The sequence below is a fragment of the Canis lupus genome, chromosome 20 (assembly GCF_048164855.1).
Source record: "Canis lupus baileyi chromosome 20, mCanLup2.hap1, whole genome shotgun sequence".
Lineage (NCBI taxonomy): Eukaryota > Metazoa > Chordata > Mammalia > Carnivora > Canidae > Canis > Canis lupus.
This window is the reverse complement of record NC_132857.1, coordinates 14,012,121-14,033,786: the sequence shown is the minus strand read 5'-3', so window position 1 is coordinate 14,033,786 and position 21,666 is coordinate 14,012,121. Positions and strand designations below refer to the sequence as shown.

The 21,666-nt window shown below is 34.4% G+C and overlaps 1 protein-coding gene and 1 long non-coding RNA gene across 12 annotated transcripts in view; one reads left to right on the top strand and one right to left on the bottom strand.

The window, feature by feature from the left end:
- Nucleotides 1-19,211, top strand: part of LOC140611674 (uncharacterized) — a 45,141-nt gene extending 25,930 nt beyond the window's left edge. For 2 of the 5 annotated variants that reach the window (XR_012012799.1, XR_012012798.1), the window contains exons 2-4: nucleotides 767-830; nucleotides 18,349-18,398; nucleotides 18,926-19,211. This is a non-coding gene — a long non-coding RNA (uncharacterized lncRNA). Of the gene's footprint in view, nucleotides 1-766; nucleotides 831-2,238; nucleotides 2,285-18,348; nucleotides 18,399-18,925 lie in introns of all 5 variants that reach the window. The other 3 variants (XR_012012800.1, XR_012012795.1, XR_012012796.1) reach the window with 3 other exon arrangements.
- Nucleotides 1-21,666, bottom strand: part of SCLT1 (sodium channel and clathrin linker 1) — a 177,758-nt gene that overhangs the window by 40,545 nt on the left and 115,547 nt on the right. For 5 of the 7 annotated variants that reach the window (XR_012012784.1, XM_072788386.1, XM_072788389.1 and 2 more), the window contains 2 exons: nucleotides 17,898-18,090; nucleotides 10,660-10,856 (listed from right to left, as the gene is read on the bottom strand). Coding sequence is in view for 5 of the 7 variants with exons in the window: in XM_072788386.1 (XP_072644487.1) it covers nucleotides 10,660-10,856; nucleotides 17,898-18,090 (390 nt within the window). In the remaining 2 variants the exon portion in view is untranslated. Of the gene's footprint in view, nucleotides 1-10,659; nucleotides 10,857-13,819; nucleotides 13,953-17,897; nucleotides 18,091-21,666 lie in introns of those variants that run through there. The other 2 variants (XR_012012785.1, XM_072788391.1) reach the window with 2 other exon arrangements.

Genomic DNA, 21,666 nt, shown 5'->3' with positions numbered 1-21,666 from the left:
AAATTGTAAAGCTTTTGGCAGGATGAAAGAGTATCTTTAGAGTCCAGGATAGAAAGGAAGTCATTAAAATAAGACACACAAAGCAGTCACCATAAAACCAAAGAAATAAACATGACTCCATTAAAATTAAGAACTTCTCTTTATTAAAACAGAGGAGCTAGAGGAGAGAAATGATTAGCCACAGAATGGGAAAAGATATTTGCAACACCTGAAAAAAAGTTAAACTCAATAGAGAAATGGTTAAAAGACCTGAAGAGACACTTCACAGAATAAAAGTTCAAAAGGCCAATAAACATATAAAAAGATGGTCAACTTTAGCAGAAATATGAGAATTGCAAGCTAAAACTACAATGAGAGACTAGCAGTCATTAGAGTTGCCCAATTTAACACATCTGACTTCATTCACTGAGTGAAGATGAGGATTATCAGAAATTCTCATATATTGCTTGCAAGAATGTAAATAGCTACAATTATTTTGGGAAACAGTGAGGCATTTTCTACTAAGGTTGAAAATATGCATGTCTTATGACTCAACAATTCTAATTTTAGGAATATACTAGAAAAAGGAAAGTCTAGGTGTGTCAGGATAATATAGAGTAATAAAAATAAATTCCATTATCCAGTGTATTGCTAATGGGCATCTGCATTTCCATTTGGGGACAATTAGGAAAAATGCTATTAGCATTCTTGTAGCAGCTGTATGTACGATCTTAAAGTTATGGTTTCTTTTTCTCCCCACCGCTCCCCAAATGGACTACACTGAAAGCTTCAGGAGAAGAAATTAGTAATTCAGGAACAAAGTGGGTAATGAAACTCTTGAACAGAGAAGAGTAAGTGAAAATCAACTCTGTGGAAATGGTATTCCATAACATGATTAAATAAGAACTCTCTTTTGTGATATTTTTCTTAGATATCCACATTTATTATCTTTTAGTGTTAAGATTTGTTGCATCTTAAAAAATAAGTAGATATATTTCATTAAACATTTGCTATTATAGAGTTTACAAACCAGGAATCATTAAAGATGTCATTTACTATTAATTTTTGGTTACCAGTATCTTTATGTTTCAGCAAACATGTTCCTCCAAAATTGTTATTCACTGCTGAGCTTTGGATCTTCTGCAGTGTATTTCCCACCTTCAACTCTCATGCCAGATCAATGTTTACTCCTAAAATCTGTTATGTTTCTCAATATTGAAAACTAAATTTTGAGCATTCAAAGAAGCCTTTTGTTATCCTGAATAAGCTCATTAGGAAGAGTTTTACCAAAAGATAGATGACTTTTCAATCCAGTATCACTTTATTATCAGTAGATATCAAAGGAATTGATTATATCAAATAACCACAGCTACCCCTCACACCCGTCAGATGGCTAAAATCAACAACACAAGAAACAGGTGTTGACGAGGATGTGGAGAATAAAGATGACTCATGCACTGTTGGTCGGAACACAAACTGGTGCAGCCACTCTAGAAAACAGTATGGAGATTCCTCAAGAAGTTAAAAATAGAATTACCCTATGATTCAGCAATTACACCACTGAGTTTTCCCCCAAATACAAAAAACACTAGCTCAAAGAGATGTATGCACCCCTGTATATAGCAGCATTATTTACCATAGCCAAGATACAGAAGCAGTCTGAGTGTCCATCAACTGATGAATGGATAAAGAAGATGTAGTATATATCTGTATATACACATATGCATATATATAATGGAATATTACTCAGCCATAAAAAGAATGAAATCTTGCTATTTATAATGACATGGATGGAGCTAGGGCGTATAATGCTAAGTGAAACATGTTGGTCACAGAAAGACAAATACCATACGATTTCACTCGTATGTAGAATTTAAGAAACAAACAAATGAGCAAAGGGAAAAAAGAGAGAGACAAACCAAGAAACAGACTCAATTACAGAGAACAAACTGAGGGTTACCAGAGAGGAGAGGAGTAGCGGGTTGAGTTAAATAAACGATGGGGATTAAGGAGTGCACTTGTCATGGTGAGAGCATCAGATGCTGTATGGAATTGTTGAATCACTATATTGTATACCTGAAACTAATATAATCCTGTATGTTAAAGAATAGGAATTAAAATAAAAACTTAAAAAAAATACTAATTGGCAGCAGCAAAAAAAGAAAAATAACTACAGCTACTAAAGTTTCATGTTTTCAGATTTATTCTGCATATTTTTACTAAAAAAGTATTTCACTCAATTTCTTTTTATGATTATAGCCCATCTGGTTTTATGTCACCAGTGTGTTCTCCATCTTCCTCTAAGGTGATTCAAGTCTACTGTTCTTTTTTCATCTTCACTCTGTTTTGATGTTTTGTGCATACCACATGTGGGGACACCTCTATTTTGTGTTTTGCCTCAATTTATGTTTTGGAGGAAAAATAATTTGTGAGACTAATGATTTATCTATAATTGAAAACAACTATACAAATTTTTCTTCCCAGAGCACTTACTTTACAGGTTATTTTAAAAGCATGAATGAGGGACACCTGGGTGGCTCAGTAGTTGAATGCCTGCCTTCGGCCCAGGGTGTGATCCTGCGGTCCTGGGATCGAGTCCCACATCGGGCTCCCTGCATGGAGTCTGCTTCTCTCTCTGCCTATGTTTCTGCCTCTCTCTCTCATGAATAAATAAATAAAATCTTTTTTTTTTTAATAAATAAAATCTTAAAAAAAAAAGATAAAAGCATGAATGAGAGCATCTCAGATGTAAGAATTCAGTTTACAGGGCATTTGTTGCATAAATTAGAGTGTTTACTGGTCAAATATATTTAATCCTATATATTAAAACATAAATGTACAGAATCTAAGATCAAAAAACTTAAAGCTTAAGATATCTATAATTTTTGAAGACATTATTTGATCTTCCTGAACTAATAAAATATCCTTTCAAAAATATGGATGATCTTACAACTCATAGACTCCTATGTAATAACAGGATAATTCAAGGGAATCATGTAAAAATTCCTTGATAATAAAACGTGTATATAATTTGGGTGAATTATTTTTAAAAAAATCAAGTACTATTCCTGAACTCATAAGTTGTAAGGGCCTTAACAATCTTTCTAGCCCAGATGAAAGCAATAGACAGGTTTGTGTTCAAACTATTTTGACAGACTCAAGGCAATTACATTCTATATTCTATGTGCTTCATTTTGGCAAAGTACTTTGCTTGATACTTCAGAAAATACAAACTAAAATAAAACACATTCACTATAAGTAACTTACTGGGAGTAATTAGCTGGTGTGTGCAAGTTACATATATAATATAGCAAAACCTAAGACATCCAAGAGAAATATTTTACAGGTTTAGAGTAGGATAGAGATTACAACAGTCACAAATATTTCTCAGTAAAACATATGAATAGGCACAATAATTGAAATATGTTTGTATCTGTATATACGTGTAGATGGGTATGTTGTGCACACACAGATATATCTATACCATAAATAGCCTCCTGTCAGTTCAAGTCAGGATTTGCTATCAAAGTGTAGGCAGCTAACTTAGGAAAAGTCTATTTCCAGAGTTTTTTCAAATCTAAAATTATTTTTTAAAGTCTAGAGTTTCCTCATGTGTAAAATGGAGAGTGTGATGGTTAATTTTATGTGTCAATTTGTTTGGGGTGTGGTGCCCAGATGTTTAATCAAGTATTACTCTAGATGTTTCTGTAAGTGTTTTAGATGAGATTTACATTTAAATCATTGGACTTTGAGTAAAGCAGAATGCCTTCTATAATGTGGGTGGACCTGATACAATTAATTGATGGCCTACCAGAACAAAAAGTTGACTTCTCCCAAACAAGAGGGAATTCTGTAAGAGGCGGCCTTTAGACTTGAACAGTAACAATTGCTCTTCAGGTCTCCAGCCTGAATGTCTTTGGACTCAAAGTGAAACTCCTTGCTAAGTCTCTAGCTTGTTAGTTTTTTTCCTCAGAAAAACCTTAAACTTGCTAAGCTCCACAATCACATGAGCCAATTCCTTAAAGTAAACCTTTACACACACACACACACACACACACACACACACACACACACACACCCTATTAGTTCTGTTTCTCTGGAGAACTCTAATACAGGGAATACTCCAGCATTTACTTCATAAAGTTTTTGTGATCATTAAATGTTTGTAAAGTGGCAAATAGTATATATGCAACAAATTATAGCTATCATAAATGTAATGTAATCATTAGACTGACGTTCATTTAAGTCTTTTTTATATTATATGGTTTCCTATTTCCTTATATAAACATTGTGAACTGCCCAATATTACTAATTAAATATTGACAAACTCATGGTGGTAGCTTTGGACTGCATCAACTTAGCTAAGCTGGAACCACATTTCCCAGCATTCCCTCCCCTGCCTGGTCCTGGGTTGGTGTTGACCAAAGAAATTTGTGCAGCAGTCTCTGAAGGCTGGCAGGGCACCTGGCACTGTGGCAACTCACGCACATTGCTGCTGATATGTTAGGCCACTATGTTAGTGTGGAGCACTACTTGGATCTACAGCAAATCCATCTTCTGCCTCTTGGCAGATGTTCTCTTTCAGACTCTTGAGTCATGTGAAGATGCATGGTAAAGGTCACCAGTTTTTCTTGCACGTCATCTACGGCAGTGTTGGAGATGATGAGAGATAAATGAAAACAGGGTTCCAGTTTGTCCTTATAGTTGCTTTCTTCACATCCAGCCTATCTTCATGACTTCGAACTTAGCTGGCCCATAATGACTTCGGGCCTAACACCAGATGCAGAAACAACTGCACTGCAATGGCTTCTCTACCAGCTCCCCCAACCGTGTCAAACTTAATCCCCCAAATAAATCCCATTTAGAGTAGCTCTGTTTTCCTGAATAAACCCTGATACACAGGAATTGGTTTCAATTCCAGAAGTAGTTCCAGAGGAATATAACCTCACGAATGAGTACTCGGACTCTAGATTATCTAGAATTGGTTCTCTGCTTTGATTAGATTTAAAGGTCACTGATAAAGGGCACACTGGTAATCCATGCTAAACAATGGCAAAATAGTTACTTAAATTATCACCTATATAATCATGTGCCTATAAACGATAAGTTTTTGAGTGACCAAGTAGTTAAGGACATAAAACTCTAGTGAATGAAAGGTATAATGGGCCTTCTAGGCACATTGGAGAACTTTGAGGGTCACAATAAAGAGCTCGGAGTTTTAAATTCTGATCTCAAAGTCTAGGTTAGGGACCTGAAAGCTACTATGACTCCTTAAAAGAAAGCCTATCTCCTCTGGCTGCAAAGCTAAGATTTCGATAATCAAATGCAAAGTCTTATCCTATATGTGGCTAAATTAAAATACAAACTGAATTCCCAACCTTGCAAGGTCTCTCCTTCCCTGAAAATTGGGAACATGTGTTCAGACAGACTTCAATGAAGCTGAGTCCTTGAATCCCTAAATTCTATCATACCTCCTTTGCCAGTAGAAGCAGTCCTTCTTCACTATTTGGAAAGGTAAGTATCCTCTGCCTGAAGAGTCTGTAACAATCTCACCTTCAGGATTTGCCTCACCATCCTTCATTGATTCTAGATCTATAGCCAGAATCAAATTTGATAGGCTCTAGACAATGACCAACAAAATTAAACCTTGAAGAAAAATCATTACATGATTCTGTCAATTGTATGTAGACAGAACCTGGGGAGTATGTGAGAGAATGGATCCTAAGGGTGCTGTATTACAGTGGAAGAGATAAATTAGATTAGGCCACATTTTTCGATATGGGTTCACAAAGGAGATATTCTGGATTCAGTGTGTTAGCTCAAGTATCTTGACTCATTTGGTTAGTTGAAGAAAATCTGGATTCAAAGGTGACCTATACTGAATGATATTGCAAGGTAGGAAGACTCTTGTTATGGTATAAAGCAAGGTTTGTCACCTATAGCACTTCTGACATCTTTGACTGGAAAATCCTTTGTTATGAGGGGCTGTTCTGTGTATTATAGGATGTGTAGCAGCATCCCCGGCCTCTGTACATAGATCCAGAATCATCCCTATGTCTTTGGATATTTTCAAGACAAATGTTCGAGGAAGGAGAAAAGGATAAAGTAGTCCTCATTTGAGAATCAGTATTGTAAACAAGTTATCAAAGGCTGGGGAAGGTTGGAAGGCTAGACTGAGGTTTTTTTTTTTTTTGGTTTTTTCTTTTTTTTTTTTTTTTTGGTAAAAGCAGCTCATCCATCCTTCAACTCTGACCTTCAAGAGGGTCCCAAGGACATTTTTTCCACGAAGGCTGTGTGAAATATGGTCATGAAAATTGCTCCAATATTCCTGCAGAGCTCTATAGTGGTTATTCACTGTGGAACAGAAATGATAATGGCTACCATGGAACTGAACTTCCTGAATTCAACATTGATGATAGGATTTTCAATGGCAAAGGTGATGTAGCAGACTAAATCTCCAAAGAAAATGTGGTAATATTACTAGAATGGGCAGCAGAGTTGAAGTAGTTATCAGGAGAGTCTGATCTGCAGAGATCTTTGGGATTTGTTAATCACTGTGACCCTAAAACTGGTATAGATGGATGGTCTACCATTTGATTTGGAGAGGTAGAAAAGCTCTAGGTCTTGTGAATTGCAGCCTGACTTAAATCACTATAAGAAAGTGTCAAAGCCCTATAACCATTTCTCAAACTTGAGTCAGGTCACAGACTCAAAGCCTCTTGAATAAAGGAAGGGGCTGCAGATTCCTTTAAAAGGAATCTGTTACATATCCATATATACTTCCTTCTGGCCTTCCCTTGAGGGATCTGTGAAGAGTTAGCAGGGTGACCATGCAGTGGGGAAGGAAAAATCCAGGTATTTTCAAGATTGCTGGACATTGTTGCTGAAAAAGTCCTAGAGACCCCAAGTAGCACTATGGTCCACCAACCAGGAGAGGTTTATGCAGATAGGGTCATTAAGTCTTGGCTTAAGTCTCACAACTAGTGTGTCTATAATCCTACTCTGGTTATTTCCCTGGTTCTGGGTTACATAATCAGAACATTGAGCAAAATGGCAAAATCCCTACACTGATTCCCTAACCAGTGAAGTAAGGGCAATTAGAGCAGGAAAGACCAAGTAGCATTCAATGAAGTATGGTGAGTAAAGGAAGGGTACAATAAAAGCTTGATTTTCCCCTTTATCTTTTTTCAGAATGAGCTGGTTCCATAGCATCTTCCAAAGGTGACCAAAGGCTTTTTAAATTTAATATCATTCTGAAGTCACGGATTTTTAATATATTTGACATAATTCAATTTATTGTAAATATTCTTTTTATGTTCAAATTGTTCACACATCAGCCAGAGGGGGCCTACTTAAGTTGGCTCCAGGGTCTTTCTGACAGGAGCCAAATAATCTTGATACCTTCCTTTACCTTTTGCTACATCAAAGTGTTTCCTAGGCTCATACTGTATTTTCCTATCCTAGATATGTAATCAATCATTTCTCTAGAGTCCTGTTTTCTTTTAGGATACGTCATTGCAAATGAATACTGGTCACTGCCTCTAGGTTCCTTAAGTGGACAGAGCCAGGAAATACATGTTTGTAAGAGTACAGTTCCCATGATAATATTCCGATTTCAAGTTAGAAATACAAGTTTTATTTATTTTGAGTTTCTTTCCTCTTATTATAAAAATCTCAGTTCTTAAAGGCATTTATATAATTATTCAATTCCTTTATCTTATAATTATAAGTTTCAGGATAATAATAACACCAATATTATTTCTAATGATATAACTACTAAAAGCAGTTTATGGTTTTTTACATTTTCTTTTATCCTTAGGATTTATCTCACTAGGGATATAGTCTAATTACTGTGTTTAACGTCATTTGAAATAACTTATCTGTATAGTTAAGCCATGAACTTCCTATACAATTAAGTTCATTTGTTTAATTTTACTTTCAATTTTTAGTTCTAAAAAATTTTGATTTAAGACATAATTAAAGAACATTTATATAGTTTCAAGCCTATATATTTATAGGACAAGATTCATTCGGAGAAGTTTAGTCTTCATCCTTTACTCCTTTCTCTCTCCTCATAGATAACCATTTTAATTATTGTTTTGGTCATCTATTTTTAAGAAAAGAATATGCACATATGTGTATGAACATAGTCTATATATACCATGCTTGTATATATATGTACAACACATGTACACTTTCCCCTCTTAAAGGGTAGAATACTATATGCCCTGTGTAAACTTTGTTTTTTTTTTTCACTTAATATGTTTTAGATACTGCTCCATGTCCTAAGATTTTGCCTGACATTACACTGAATCTACAGATAGTTGGGGGAGGAGGTTGTTTACAAATTTCTAACATTGAGTGTTCTGATCAATTAACCTGGTCTCTATTTACTTAGGTCTTCTTTAATCTTCCTGAAATCACAGTTCTCATATAGAAGTCTAACACATTATTACATTTATTCCTGAGCATTTGATGTTTTTTTGGTGCATTGTAAATTTTACTAAAGTTTTATTTTGAAATATTTGTTGCAGGTATGTAGAGATATAATGATTTTTGAATATTTGCCTATTATCTATTAATTATTTTGGACTTAATATATATACGGTCATGTTGCCTGTGAAGATTGACTGTTTCCTTCCTTCCTTTCTAGTTTGTATACCTTTTATTTAATTTTCTTGCCACAGTACACTGATAAGAACTTCTCATACAAATATTGATAGAAGTGGTAATAATGAACTTCTTTGTTATCTTCCCAATCTTCGAAGAACATTTACTTTTTTTTTTTTTTTGCCATTAAAAATAGTGTTTGCTTTAGAATAGATATCTTTACAAAATTAAACAAATTCTAGGGCAGCCCCGGTGGTGAAGCGGTTTAGCGCCGCCTGCAGCCCAGGGTGTGATCCTGGGGACCCAGGATCGGGTCCCACGAAGGGCTCCTTGCATGGAGCCTGCTTCTCCCTCTGCCTGTGTGTGTCTCAGCCTCTCTCTCTCTGTGTCTCTCATGAATAAATAAAATCTTTTTAAAAAAAAGAAAGAAAGAAATTCTATTCCTCATTTGCCAAGAGGCATTTTGAAATATCATTAAGTGGATATCAAATTTTATCAAATGCCCTTTGTGTTTCTATTGGGAACACCTTATGATTTTTCTCTTTTTAAAAAAGTTAATGTGGTAAATTATAGTAACTTATTTTCTAATGTTTTAATAATTTAGCATTCCTGGGATAAGGCAAAATTGGTAATAATTATTTTGCTTAGTTCTTTTAATGCTCTTAATAGATGCTTTTTATATTTCATTTAACTTTTTTAGTTGTGGTGGAGCGCTGTCAAATTGCCTAGCTCACCACTAAACGGGAAACAGAAATTCTCTTCTCTTAAATTCATTCTAAATACATTTTTATTCCAGCATTCTACCAAAACTGCTCTTTTCATGGCTAATAAAGACCATCAAAGAGTTCCAAACTAAAAGGTCCATTCTCTGTCTTAACGTTACTCAATTAGCAGCATTTTATAAAACAACAGTTAAGAGCATATTGTCATTACTGGTCATTTTGTTAGCTACCTGACTTTGTTTTTTTTTTTTTTTTAGCTACGTGACTTTGAACAAGTTCCTTAACCTCCCTCAGTCTCAGTTTCTCTAACTGTAAAATGTATATGATGTCCTCAACTTTGTAGGTTTGTCAAGATTAATTAAGTACATGTAAGTTGTTTAGAACAACAAACATGTGCTAAGTAAATATCACCTATTATTATTGCTTATACTCCTGAAAAAATTTTTTTAAACCATTCTATCATGATTCTTATTTCTCTGGATATTCTTTCTCAGTTTGTTTCAGTGGACTTTTCATCTCCCCAGACTTTAACTTTTGGAACTCAGTCCTCAGACAGTCTAATTTATCTGGACTTCCTTTCTACATGTTCTCATCCTATGACTTTAAAATCATGTGTATGTTAATACTCCCACATTTATAGCTCCCTTTACAATCTCTTCCCTGAATTCCAAACTTACAGACTTAAATGACTAGTTGATACCCCGATTTAAATGTTTTCTAGGCAGCTCATATTTAACATGGCTCAACAAACTTTTTTAAATGATCTCCAACCCTTTAAAACCTAATCCAAGTTACAATCATTTTATATATCAATTATTAGAGTACTTGTCTACCTCTCCCTTCTATCCTTTGCCTCTCTACAATCTATTATTCAAACTGCAATCAAACTGACTTATTGAGCACTTAAGCCTGACCATATCACTCAAAGGCTCAAAGCCTTTCATAGCATCCACTGCATTCAGCATAAAAGCTCAAGTACTTTCTGGGCAAGGATCAGCAAACATTTCCTTCAAGAGCCACAGAGCAAATACTTTAGGCTTTGCAAATCAATCAGATTCTATTGCAACCACAAAACATTATTATGTTACACCTATATGCAAAGAGTATTAAGATTCTAAACTGTCATGTTCATAAAAAAAATCATTATATTTTGTGGAATATGCATAAAATTTACAAAAATATGCAGTATGAGTTAGGGCTTATAATGCTTAATATTTTTCATAGCAGTTCAGTAAATATTTGCTGAATAAAAAATATAAGATATTTTTACAAGAAGATTATGGCAAGGACATTAAATGTTAAATAATTTATTCCGTAAAATGTATCAAACAATTAATAGTGGACTTACTTTAGACTACTGATTCTAATTTCTGCACTTTCAGTAAGTTTCTTTGTTTCTTCTTTCCACCTATTGGCCGCCTTCTGTTGAGTCACTAAGAGATGCCTCAGTTCAACAGTGGAATTTCGATTACTGTCTTCCATCTCTCTGAGTTGAACTTCAAATCCATGTTCCTTTATTGAAAATTCATGTTCCATTGTACTGATCTAAGGAATAAAATGAACACAGTATCTTCTTTTTCTTTTTTGTAATTGTAGGAGATATACTGATCAATGATATATACAAAAGGAATCATTTATTGTGTTTTTGTGGCACAGAAATGTGTGGATGAGAAGTCTATATAAAAATTAAGTTTACAATTTGCTTTATCACAAATGAAGACTTAGCCTATATTAATTATATAATTAAATAATTATATATTATATATAAATTTATAATATACTATAAATTTAGTGAAACCAGAATTATGATAGACAATTTTTTACCAACACTGTTCTCAACACCTTAAAAATGCCAGTAGGAAAAAAATATACCATCTAATAAAAAGTGCTCTTATTATCTACTTTAACTTCTGTTTCAAGTATCCATGGAGAATATTCATGCTCTCAGTACCTGAGAGTTTTTTACTCAAGCTATTAAAAAAAAGATTACTAATTGTTATAAAGGATATAACTCAGGAATAGGCAAATGGAATAGATATATAGGGAAACGTATAGATACAGGGGGTATGTGGAGCTTCTATGACCTCTCCAAGTACACCACCCTCTTTGCACCTTTATGTGTTCAACAACTGAAAACCTCAAGTCACTTCACACTATAAATTCCAGATTGTCTTTCAAATGGTTTTGTAAAGGAAATCATATACAAGAATTCCTTTACCACTTCAGTTATGACATAAATAATTTTTTTTTTCAGGAAAAGACTATAATGATTCTCAGAATCTCACATGGAAATATTTTCCATTATTTACAGGTAATTTATGTCATTATAGTTAAACCACCTTAAGGCAGAATAAGCATATAAGTAAATGCTCTTTGGATATTCTAAAAGTTTTCTGGACTGGGGGATCAGGGAGAAAATTAAGCTGTAATGCTCTCAGGCATTTAATGAATGTAGTGAATTGCTCTGTCTTGTATGCCTCTAGAATGAAAACTACCTATTACCATCCTTGAGTCAATTGAGAAAATAGTCACTAGAACAATTTCTTTGGTGTACTCTAGGGCCATCTTTATCTCACTAAAAAAATATTATAAAGAATATCTTGTGGTATTTTTAAGTAATGTGCTTAAAAATCATCACAACCAATATAGCTTCTAATAATTCATTAAACATAGCTACTTTCTTCTTCTTCTTCTTTTTTTTTTTTTAAAGATTTTATTTATTCATGAGAGACACAGAGAGAGGGAGAAGCAGGCCCCATGCAGGGAGCCCTACGGGACCCGATTCTGATCCCAGGACCATGCCTTAGGCCAAAGACAGGCAACCCGATCCCGATCCAGGACCATGCCTCAGGCCAAAGACAGGCGCTAAACCGCTGAGCCACCCAGGGATCCCCCACTACTTTCTTTTTTTTTTTTTCCCACTACTTTCAAAATCAAAAAAGGATGAATAAAGGACTCAACTTTACTCAACACCAAGGAAAACCCAACAATAGCAAAATTCACAGTTTGTGTGGTAAATTGCAAACATGCTGTTCTTACTACTTCTGCTTAAATGCAAAGTGCTTCCTAAATTGCTTAAATTTGCTTTCTCAAATAGGACAGGAGTAGAAATTTAAGACTTTATAAATACTGGCCCTGTGAAAACCATCTTGGATTTATTAATTCTGTATTATAAGCCTCCTGAGGCTCCTTGATCCTGCTACTTTACTAATTTACTAATTTTTTTATTATTGGATTCTGCAAATTTAGAATTTGCTACTTCTTTTCTACCTCAATCTCAATTTTGGAGAAACCACGGTTCTGATGAAATTAGGCGGAATTGTCTGTTTCTCTTACACATATTAAAAACTGCTATCTGCTCCTATATAGTTTTAGAAGTTAACTTCCTGTTTCCTCTTGGAAAAATCTATCTGCAATTTGACCGTCCTTGTTCTGAGGTCCTTCATGATAACCTGGTCTTTACCTCCTTCTACAAGCTTGTACTGTGCCACTATTTCCTTCTCTTTGTGTCTGTCAAAATGTCTTCTCATTCCTGGCTCATTTTCACATATTCCCTTTGCCTAGAATAATCTTACCCCTCCTGCTGGTCTTAGTTATTTGTACTCAACTTTTAAAACTTAACCTCAATTATTGCTTCCATCTTGACAAAATCAGATCCCTCTGTTTTAAGTTCTTACAGTGCCCTAAGTTCTTCCAAAAGTTCCTACTAGCTTGTAAATATATGTTTAAAATTTGCCTATCTCCCTGCAAAAATTATGTTTTTAATTTTTAAGGAGGAGGTCGAGTCAGTGGGACTATGTCTTCGTTACAATCTTCAGCACCTAAAACATAGTAAAGTTATCAAAATACTTCTGTAAACAGTGAATGATGGCTTCTTGTTGTCAAAATTTAGCCTTTAAATTTAGCCTTTAACACACCCTAGATCCTTTGGCTGATGAAATTCCGGTTGTTAAACTGGACAGGCTGGCAGTGATGTTGGAAAACTTCTGGGCTACAACTGGGTCTTCTACAACAAAAATCCCACTGAAAGAGACACCTGGGTGGCTCAGCGGTTGAGCGTCTGTCTTTGGCTCAGGGCGTGATTCTGGAGTCCTGGGATTGAGTCCCATGTCGGGCTTCCTGCATGGGGCCTGCTTCTCCCTCTGCCTATGTCTGCCTCTCTCTGTGTCTCTCATGAATAAATAAATTAATAAATCTTTAAAAAAAATCCCACGGATGATTGAATTTAGTATGTTGGTAGGAAGAAAGGATTTATGGTCTCTCTCTCCTTTTTCCTTTGTATTCTTCCTCTGCAGAGAACCACTCACACAAATAGACTGGAATGTTTAAACTATCCATATCTTAATTTTATCTACTTATGAGGAACATTTAGACCACAAAGAAATGGAGAACTCCAGCAGAAAGTAGAAGTTAGAAAAGGCGAAAGCTAGGGTTGAAAGGAATGTCGTGGCCTTAAGATCAAATGGAAAATTTTATATAATAAGTTGTAAGGTTTGCAGCCAACTGACCTCTCAATATCCAACTGTCTTGATCTTTGTGGCTCCTTTCAGTTTGTCTATGGAAGATCACATTCTTTTTCAAGGGGGAAGAAAAGCAGTGAAATGTAGCACTAGGTTCCCGTGTTGGCAAAGAAGGAATCAGCTACAAAGCAACAGTTATCTGACAGTGATCTTCTTTACAAAATACAATTTATAGCTATCTAGTTAATTAAGAGGGTCTGTCCTTTATTTATCAATAATTATTCTCTTAAGATATAACGCAAACTTGGCAAAAAAGGAGTTTTGGTGGGATACGTGGGATAGATAAACTGTCATTCTTTTGTTCTCTAAAACATCAATTACTGTCTTCAACTGTTAAAGACAGATAAAATGTAGTACCAGATAGGTGAGTCATTGATTCCTCTCTCCCCCATTATAAAAACCAAACCCCCAAAACAGATATATTATAAAATAATGGAAAATAAAAAAATAAAAAAAAAACAAACATAAGGCCTCTGTAATCTACAAGTCAAGAGATAACTACTTCTACATAATTGTTTTTATTTATGAATTTTAGAATTTAGATTAGTATATACAGAATTGCAACATATATACAAATATGTATTCATATTTTTAAAATTATTTTTAAACTTAGAATATAGCAATAAAAAACAAATATTTGGAAACAATTTTTGATGATTCAATAAAGTATTTTGTAGATGTGCCATTTCATTGTTCCTTAATTTCTAGATATAGCTTCTAATTTGTTATTATGAATAATGCTGCAATGAATTTTTTTAAACTGTGAAATACTCTAATTATTTTCTTATGAACAAATTTAAGGCTGTGTAGCATTTTAAACTCTCAGCAGCATATTCACTCCACTGACAATTATGCAGTTAATCAATAGTAAGTTTAAACTTTTAAAAAGTTGTTTATTAGCAATTTGTTTCCTTAGTCTGTGAATTCTGTTCATGTTTCATACATATATTTTTATAGGTTACAAATATTCTTTAATATTTTAAAAGCTCCTTATACATGAATGGTTTTTGCCTTTTGTCATATTTGGTAAAATTATTTCCCCAGTTAATTCTTTTCTAAACATTTAAAAAATGGTTCTAAGTATTTAAAAACTTTATATACTTAAACCTATCAATATATTCGTTTGTAATTTCTTTCTTTTTTTGTTTTGTTTTGGTAGGAAAGTTCCTTTCCATCTATCAATTATACATTTGCCTACATTTCCTACTACATTTTAGTGTCACTGGTAACTTTTACTTATTCATCCATATGAAATTTGTAATATGAAATTTAAAATACAAGAGGAAGATATAACAATTTTTCACTAAAGTACACTGACTTATGGAAATGTTTTGGTATAAGAACTTCCAAGTACACCCAAAATAGAAATATTACAATGAATGAATATGTCCATCATCCAGCTTCCCAAGCTTCAAACTCAAAGCTATTTTTATCTACAATCCTACTGACCTTCCTTTGCCAAGATTTATCTTTTGCTTACAACAAACTACATAAGTCTTAAGAGTACAACTGAAGTTTTACACATATACTGAAATACCAGAGTCACTACTCTAATTTAAATACCCCACGAGGCTCCCTCATTTGCCCTTCTAATCATTACTCACTCTTTGAAAACGTAACTGTTATTCTGATCTCATCCTCATAGGTAATTATGCTTATTCTTCACTCTCATATAATATTAATAGATTATGAGTTTTTTTAACATTTGGCTTCTTTGTTCAATATTTGGTCTGTAAGACTCTTCATTATTACTTATAGAAATAGTTCAGTCTTTTCTATTCCTGTATCTATTTCATGATATGAGTACAGCACCATTTATTTATGTAATCTCATGTGGATGGACATTTGAGTTATTTTCAGTGTTTGATATGCTTAAAACTTCTGTGAGTATTCTTATATACACGTTTTCATGAACATAAGCACTCATATCTGTGGGTATGTAGCCAGGATTATTTGGTATTGTATGCATGCATGTATGCCCAACTTTAAAAGACACTAATAACTGGTAGTGGTTGTGCCAGCTTACATTCCCAAAGTATTGTATGGAAGTTCCAGTTGCTTTATATCTGTGTCAACACTTGATATATTTTTTTTTTAATTTTAGCATTCTGGTGGATATGTAGTGGTACCTCATTGTAATTTTAATTATATTTTGCTGATAAATAATGCAGTTGAACTTTTCATATATTCTTTTTTGTGACGTGCATATTTAAGTTTTTTGCCCATTTTTGGAAATGGGGTGCTTGTTTTTTCCTTATTAATTGCTGTTTCATCATTATTAATTGGTAACAGGTTTTATATTCTAGATATTAGTCCTTTTTGTATTATATTAGTATATATAAAAGTATATTTATATATTATTTGTATTATAAATATATTCTATTATACATATGTCATCTATATTTTATGTATTACAAATACTTTCTGTATTATGCTTTCTCTTGCTTTCACTCCCTTACTGGTACCTTTTTTTCTTTTTTGACAATTTAGATTGTGATTTTTAATAGGCAAAACTGGAAACCAGGGCCAGCATTGTACTTAATGGTATCTTTTGATGACTCAATATTAATTTAATGAAATCCATTTTTGTTATGATTATTGCTTTTTGTGTTCTCATTAAGAAATTCTTACCCAAGGTCATGAAGATTTTCTCTTTGAAACTCCATTGTGTTATATGTTGCATTCAGGTCTACAAGGCAGCTCAAATTAATGTGAATGTATGGTATGACATAAGGGTCAAGGCTTCTTTAAAATATGGACCCAACTGATCTAGCACATTTATCACAAAGATAATTCTTTCCATACTGAACAATGGTGGTGCTTTTGTTATAAATGATGTGATTATGAAAAACGAGTTTGTTCCTGGACTGTGTTTTGTTTCACCGATAATTATTATTATATTGATAGCACGCTGTCTTAATTACTGTAGCTTTATATTGTCTTGATTCCCCAAAGACTAAATCATAAAATACAAACTTCTCTGTATAAGGATTTCAGATTCAAGCCTGCATTTATTTATGTATGTATGTATGTATGTATGTATGTATTTATTTATTTGGCAGAGAAAGTAGAAGCAGAAGGAGCAGCAGGCAGACGGAGAGGGAGGAGGAAAGTCCCTGCTGAGCTGGAAGCCCAATGTGGGGCTTGATCCCAATCAGGATCCAAGCTAAAGGCAGACACCCAACTGACTGAGCCACCTAGGCACCCCCAGATTCAAACTTTTAAAAATAACTACGATGTTTGATGCTTGCAGTAGGAGGCATTCAATGAATATGTGTTATATGAATTAGGTTGGAATAGGACTTCATAGGAGTATACAGCAACAAAAAACCAAAGTGAAACATGAATACTTCCACTTTATATCCTTTCTATGAAAGTGGAAGATACAGATCTTCATTATAAAGAGTTAATGTCAATTTTTATAAAAGTTGCATGGAATGGGCTAAGGCAAGCAACATGATGGTGATGTGAGACCAGTGCTTCTTGAAACTCCCTTAAACAGGTTAACTTGTTCTTATCATCTTTGCTAGTTAAACAGTAGCATGTTTAACATAGCATGATGAAGGAGGAAAGGAGAGTGAAAACAAAGGAGAATTTTTTTTCTAGAGATTTTTGTCTCTTGCCTTCCTCCTAGCATGGAAATTTTAGACTACCTATGAGAAGTTCTCAAAGCATACTGATGTAGCATCCTCTATAAAGCTAGTTTTTAGAATTCAATATGTAAGAAGCTATTATAGAAGAAGAGAGGATGGCAGTCTATAAAGTTATCTAATCTATAGTTTTGCTAGCACTGCTTAAATTGCTTTGGCAGGAATATCAGTGTACTTCATGGTTGGAAAGAATTTTGTGTGTGTGTGGATAGTGAAAGCAATCATTTTCAAGTATGCTTGCCAAATTCTACAATACAAAAAAGACTGGTTAATGCTCTGCATTATGATTTAGTGCTAGCTGATGAGCAGGCAAAAAAAAAGAAAAAAGGCCTTAAAATGTTTTATTGGGTCTTTCCAAATATTTTTTATAGTTTGACTTTCACAAGTGCACATTTAACTTTAAGTCTTGAAAATACCTTTAATTTGGCTTTTTTTTGAGCCTCAAGAGCAATCTTCCTTAAATCCTCAGTCTCTTTCTGTAACTGTTCATTTTCTTGCTGAAGTTTCAGCCTTTGTTCACTAACAAACCCACAGTTCTCTCTCTCAGACTCCAATATGTCTTGAAGTTTCCGAATCATTTCTTGGCAACGTGATATCTCTTCTGAGGAACTGATTAAAAAAACAAAAAGAACCTTTAAACTTAATGATCTGTATTAGAAGTCAAGAAGTCTATGTTTTATAGTAAAGACTTTTGTTTTCTTTGCTCTGACCCATTTCTTTTCACTGTTGATTTAAACTATATTAATTTCACAATGTTGTATATTACCCCAAGAAAATAATCCAATTTAGCAATCTTAACTAATGAATTGAACTGTTACCACTCATCTAGAAAATCTACATCAACTTTTTTCAAATTTTTATTAACAGTGAGACTCACTGTGTAACAAGGACTTCAAGGGGATAAACTGAAGCTACTGGTAAGGAAGGTGAAGTAGGTAATGATCAAAATTCCTTTATTACTTCAATTGACTCCATAAGAAGACACATTAGCTGTCTATCTTACTAAATTACAATAAGATCTATTTCATATTTTCCTGTTACAGGACTTAAAAATGTTTTTTAAAAAACTTTGTTCTAGAAACCTCTTAAGAGTTTTTTTTTTTTTTTTTTAGATTTAAATTTTTTTTTTTTTTTAATTTTTATTTATTTATGATAAGTCACAGAGAGAGAGAGAGAGAGGCAGAGACACAGGCAGAGGGAGAAGCAGGCTCCATGCACCGGGAGCCTGATGTGGGATTCGATCCTGGGTCTCCAGGATCGCGCCCTGGGCCAAAGGCAGGCGCCAAACCGCTGCGCCACCCAGGGATCCCTCTTAAGAGTTTAAATAGGTTATATTTCTTGAACTTTCTCAACAATGGATTATTGGGTGACAATCTTCAAACACATATATTGCTTCAATATATTGCTAATTTCCATTTCTATCTTTAAAAATGTATCTTTTAAGCAGCCTCGGTGTCCATCGAAAGATGAATGGATAAAGAAGATGTGGTTTATGTATACAATGGAATATTACTCAGCCATTAGAAACGACAAATACCCACCATTTGCTTCAACGTGGATGGAACTGGAAGGTATTATGCTGAGTGAAGTAAGTCAATTGGAGAAGGACAAACATTGTATGTTCTCATTCATTTGGGGAATATAAATAATAGTGAAAAGGAATATAAGGGAAGGGAGAAGAAATGTGTGCGAAATATCAGAAAGGGAGACAGAACATAAAGACTCCTAACTCTGGGAAACGAACTAGGGGTGGTGGAAGGGGAGGAGGGCGGGGGGTGGGGGTGAATGGATGACAGGCACTGAGGGGGGCACTTGACGGGATGAGCACTGGGTGTTATTCTGTATGTTGGTAAATTGAACACCAATAAAAAATAAATTTATTATAAAAAAATAAAAATGTCCATCTCTTGAATCCAGCTAATCAAATACTGTGACCATTATCTGATTAATAGGTGTTAGAGGGAATATACAAGGTCTTTTACTTCCATAATCCTGTGGTTCTTTTTCCTATTTCAACTTTGGCTGATAAAGTTCCTAATGAAATGATAGATCTAGGCAATGATTATCAAAGGATGATAAATTCAGAAGGATGCTAACATCAGAAATGATCACATATGTGCCTCCAAACTGAAGTCCAAAATATTACTGCTTATGAAGAATTCTTATAAAAAAATGTGAACTGGATCCCATCAAACTTCTTGATTTGATTATTAGTTTTTAGATTTGATTATGGGACAGAGTTTTATGTAATTATGGGACAGAGAAAACAAGGTAAATGGCATCACATATAGGCATGAGGCAGAAGAAACTAGAATATGAACAACCTAGGTTTTCAACAAATTGTGAGAAAAAAAATAGAGAAGGGGGGATAACTAGAAATAAATAGCTATCTATCTACCTCCCCTTTCTACATCCATTCATCTGTTGATGGACACTTAGGTTCTTTCCATATGTTGGTTACTGTGAATAATACTGCAAAGAACATAGGAGTGTAGATATCTTTTTGAGACAGTCATTTTGTTTCCTTTGGATATATACACAGAAATGAGATTGCTGGATCAGATGGTAGTTTTTTAAATTTTTTGAGGAATCTCCATACACTGTTTTCCATAGTGGCTGTATCAATTTACATTCCCACCAACAATGTCCAAGAGCTTCCTTTTCTCTACATTCTCACTGACACTCTCTTTTTTTTTTGGGGGGGGGGCAGGTAGATTTAACAGTTTATTATAATCTATGAGTGTCATTTAAAAAGCATGAGTCCATTAAACCATGTAGAAGTATACAAAAAGTCTGCAAAACAAAACATCCCTCAACATTTTAAGTAAAGAGATGATCTGAAATTCTGGATTTTCCAATCACTTCTTTATTATGCTAATGAAAGCCTAATAGTCCTAAAGAAACTCCAAATGGATGAACACCACCTGACTGAGAATATTCCTGCATCACAGACACTACTCCTTATACCAGCTGAGCTGCTGGAATGGGTTCTTGGTAAGCCAGACAGTACTGCTGAGCCAATTTTTGAGCTCTGTGCGCAAGCACTCTGTAATTTGGGCCCATGCCACTATACTCCAAGCCTACACACTCAGTAAGTGGTTCCACTTGTGTACACCTTGCTAATTCATACAGAATGGATTTGTTTCTTCTCAGTTGCCAAGATCACACTATTTTCAGCTTTAATTCCCACTGGAGTGGCTCCTCCAGCCACAGCAGTACAAATCTGGTAAGTTTACCAGATGGGCTAAATGTAGTCTCTGCCATCTTTACCTGGAGTCTCTTTTTTGTCTTTTTGATATTAGCCATTCCAACAGGTGTAGAGTGATGTATCTCAATGTGGTTTTGATTTGCATTTCCCTGATCATCAGTGATGATGAGCACCTTTTGATATACTTGTTGGTCATTTGTATGTCTTCTGAGAAAAGTTTCTTCAGGTCCTTTTCCCATTTCTAAAGTAGTTTATCTGTTTTGCTCTTGAGTCATCCAACTTTCTTATATATTTTGGATATTAACTCCTTATCAGATGTACTGCTTGCAAATATTTTCTCCTGTGTTGTAGGTGGTCTCTTTGTTCTCTTTTCTTCTTTGCTGTGCAGAAGCTTCTTAGTTTGATATAATTCCACTAATCTATTTTGTTTTTGTTACTTGTATTCATAGGGTCATATCTAAAAATCACTTTGAAGACCAACGTCAAGAAGCTTTTCCCCTGTTTTCTTCTAGTAGTTTTACAGTTTCAGGACTTATATTTCAGTCTTGGATCCATTTTGATTTGATTTTTGTATATGATGTGAGCTAAGAGTCCATTTCATTCTTCTGCATGTGGACATCCAGACATCATTTATTGAAAAGACAATCCTTTTCCCACTGTATGTTCTTGGCACTCTTGTCAAAGATCAGCTGGCCATAAATGCATGCATATTTTCTGGGCTCTCTATTCTGTTCCATTGATCTATATGTCTGTTTTATTCCTGTACCAAACTGTTTATTATTGAAGATTGTATTTTGTTTTTTTTAAAAAGACTTTATTTATTCATGAGAGAGAGAGAGAGAGAGGCAGAAACATAGGCAGAAGAAGCAGGCTTCATGAAGGGAGCCTGACGTGGGACTCGATCCCAGGTCTCTAGGATCACGTCCTGGGCTGAAGGTGGCGGTAAACCACTGAGCTGCCCAGGCTGCCCGAAGACT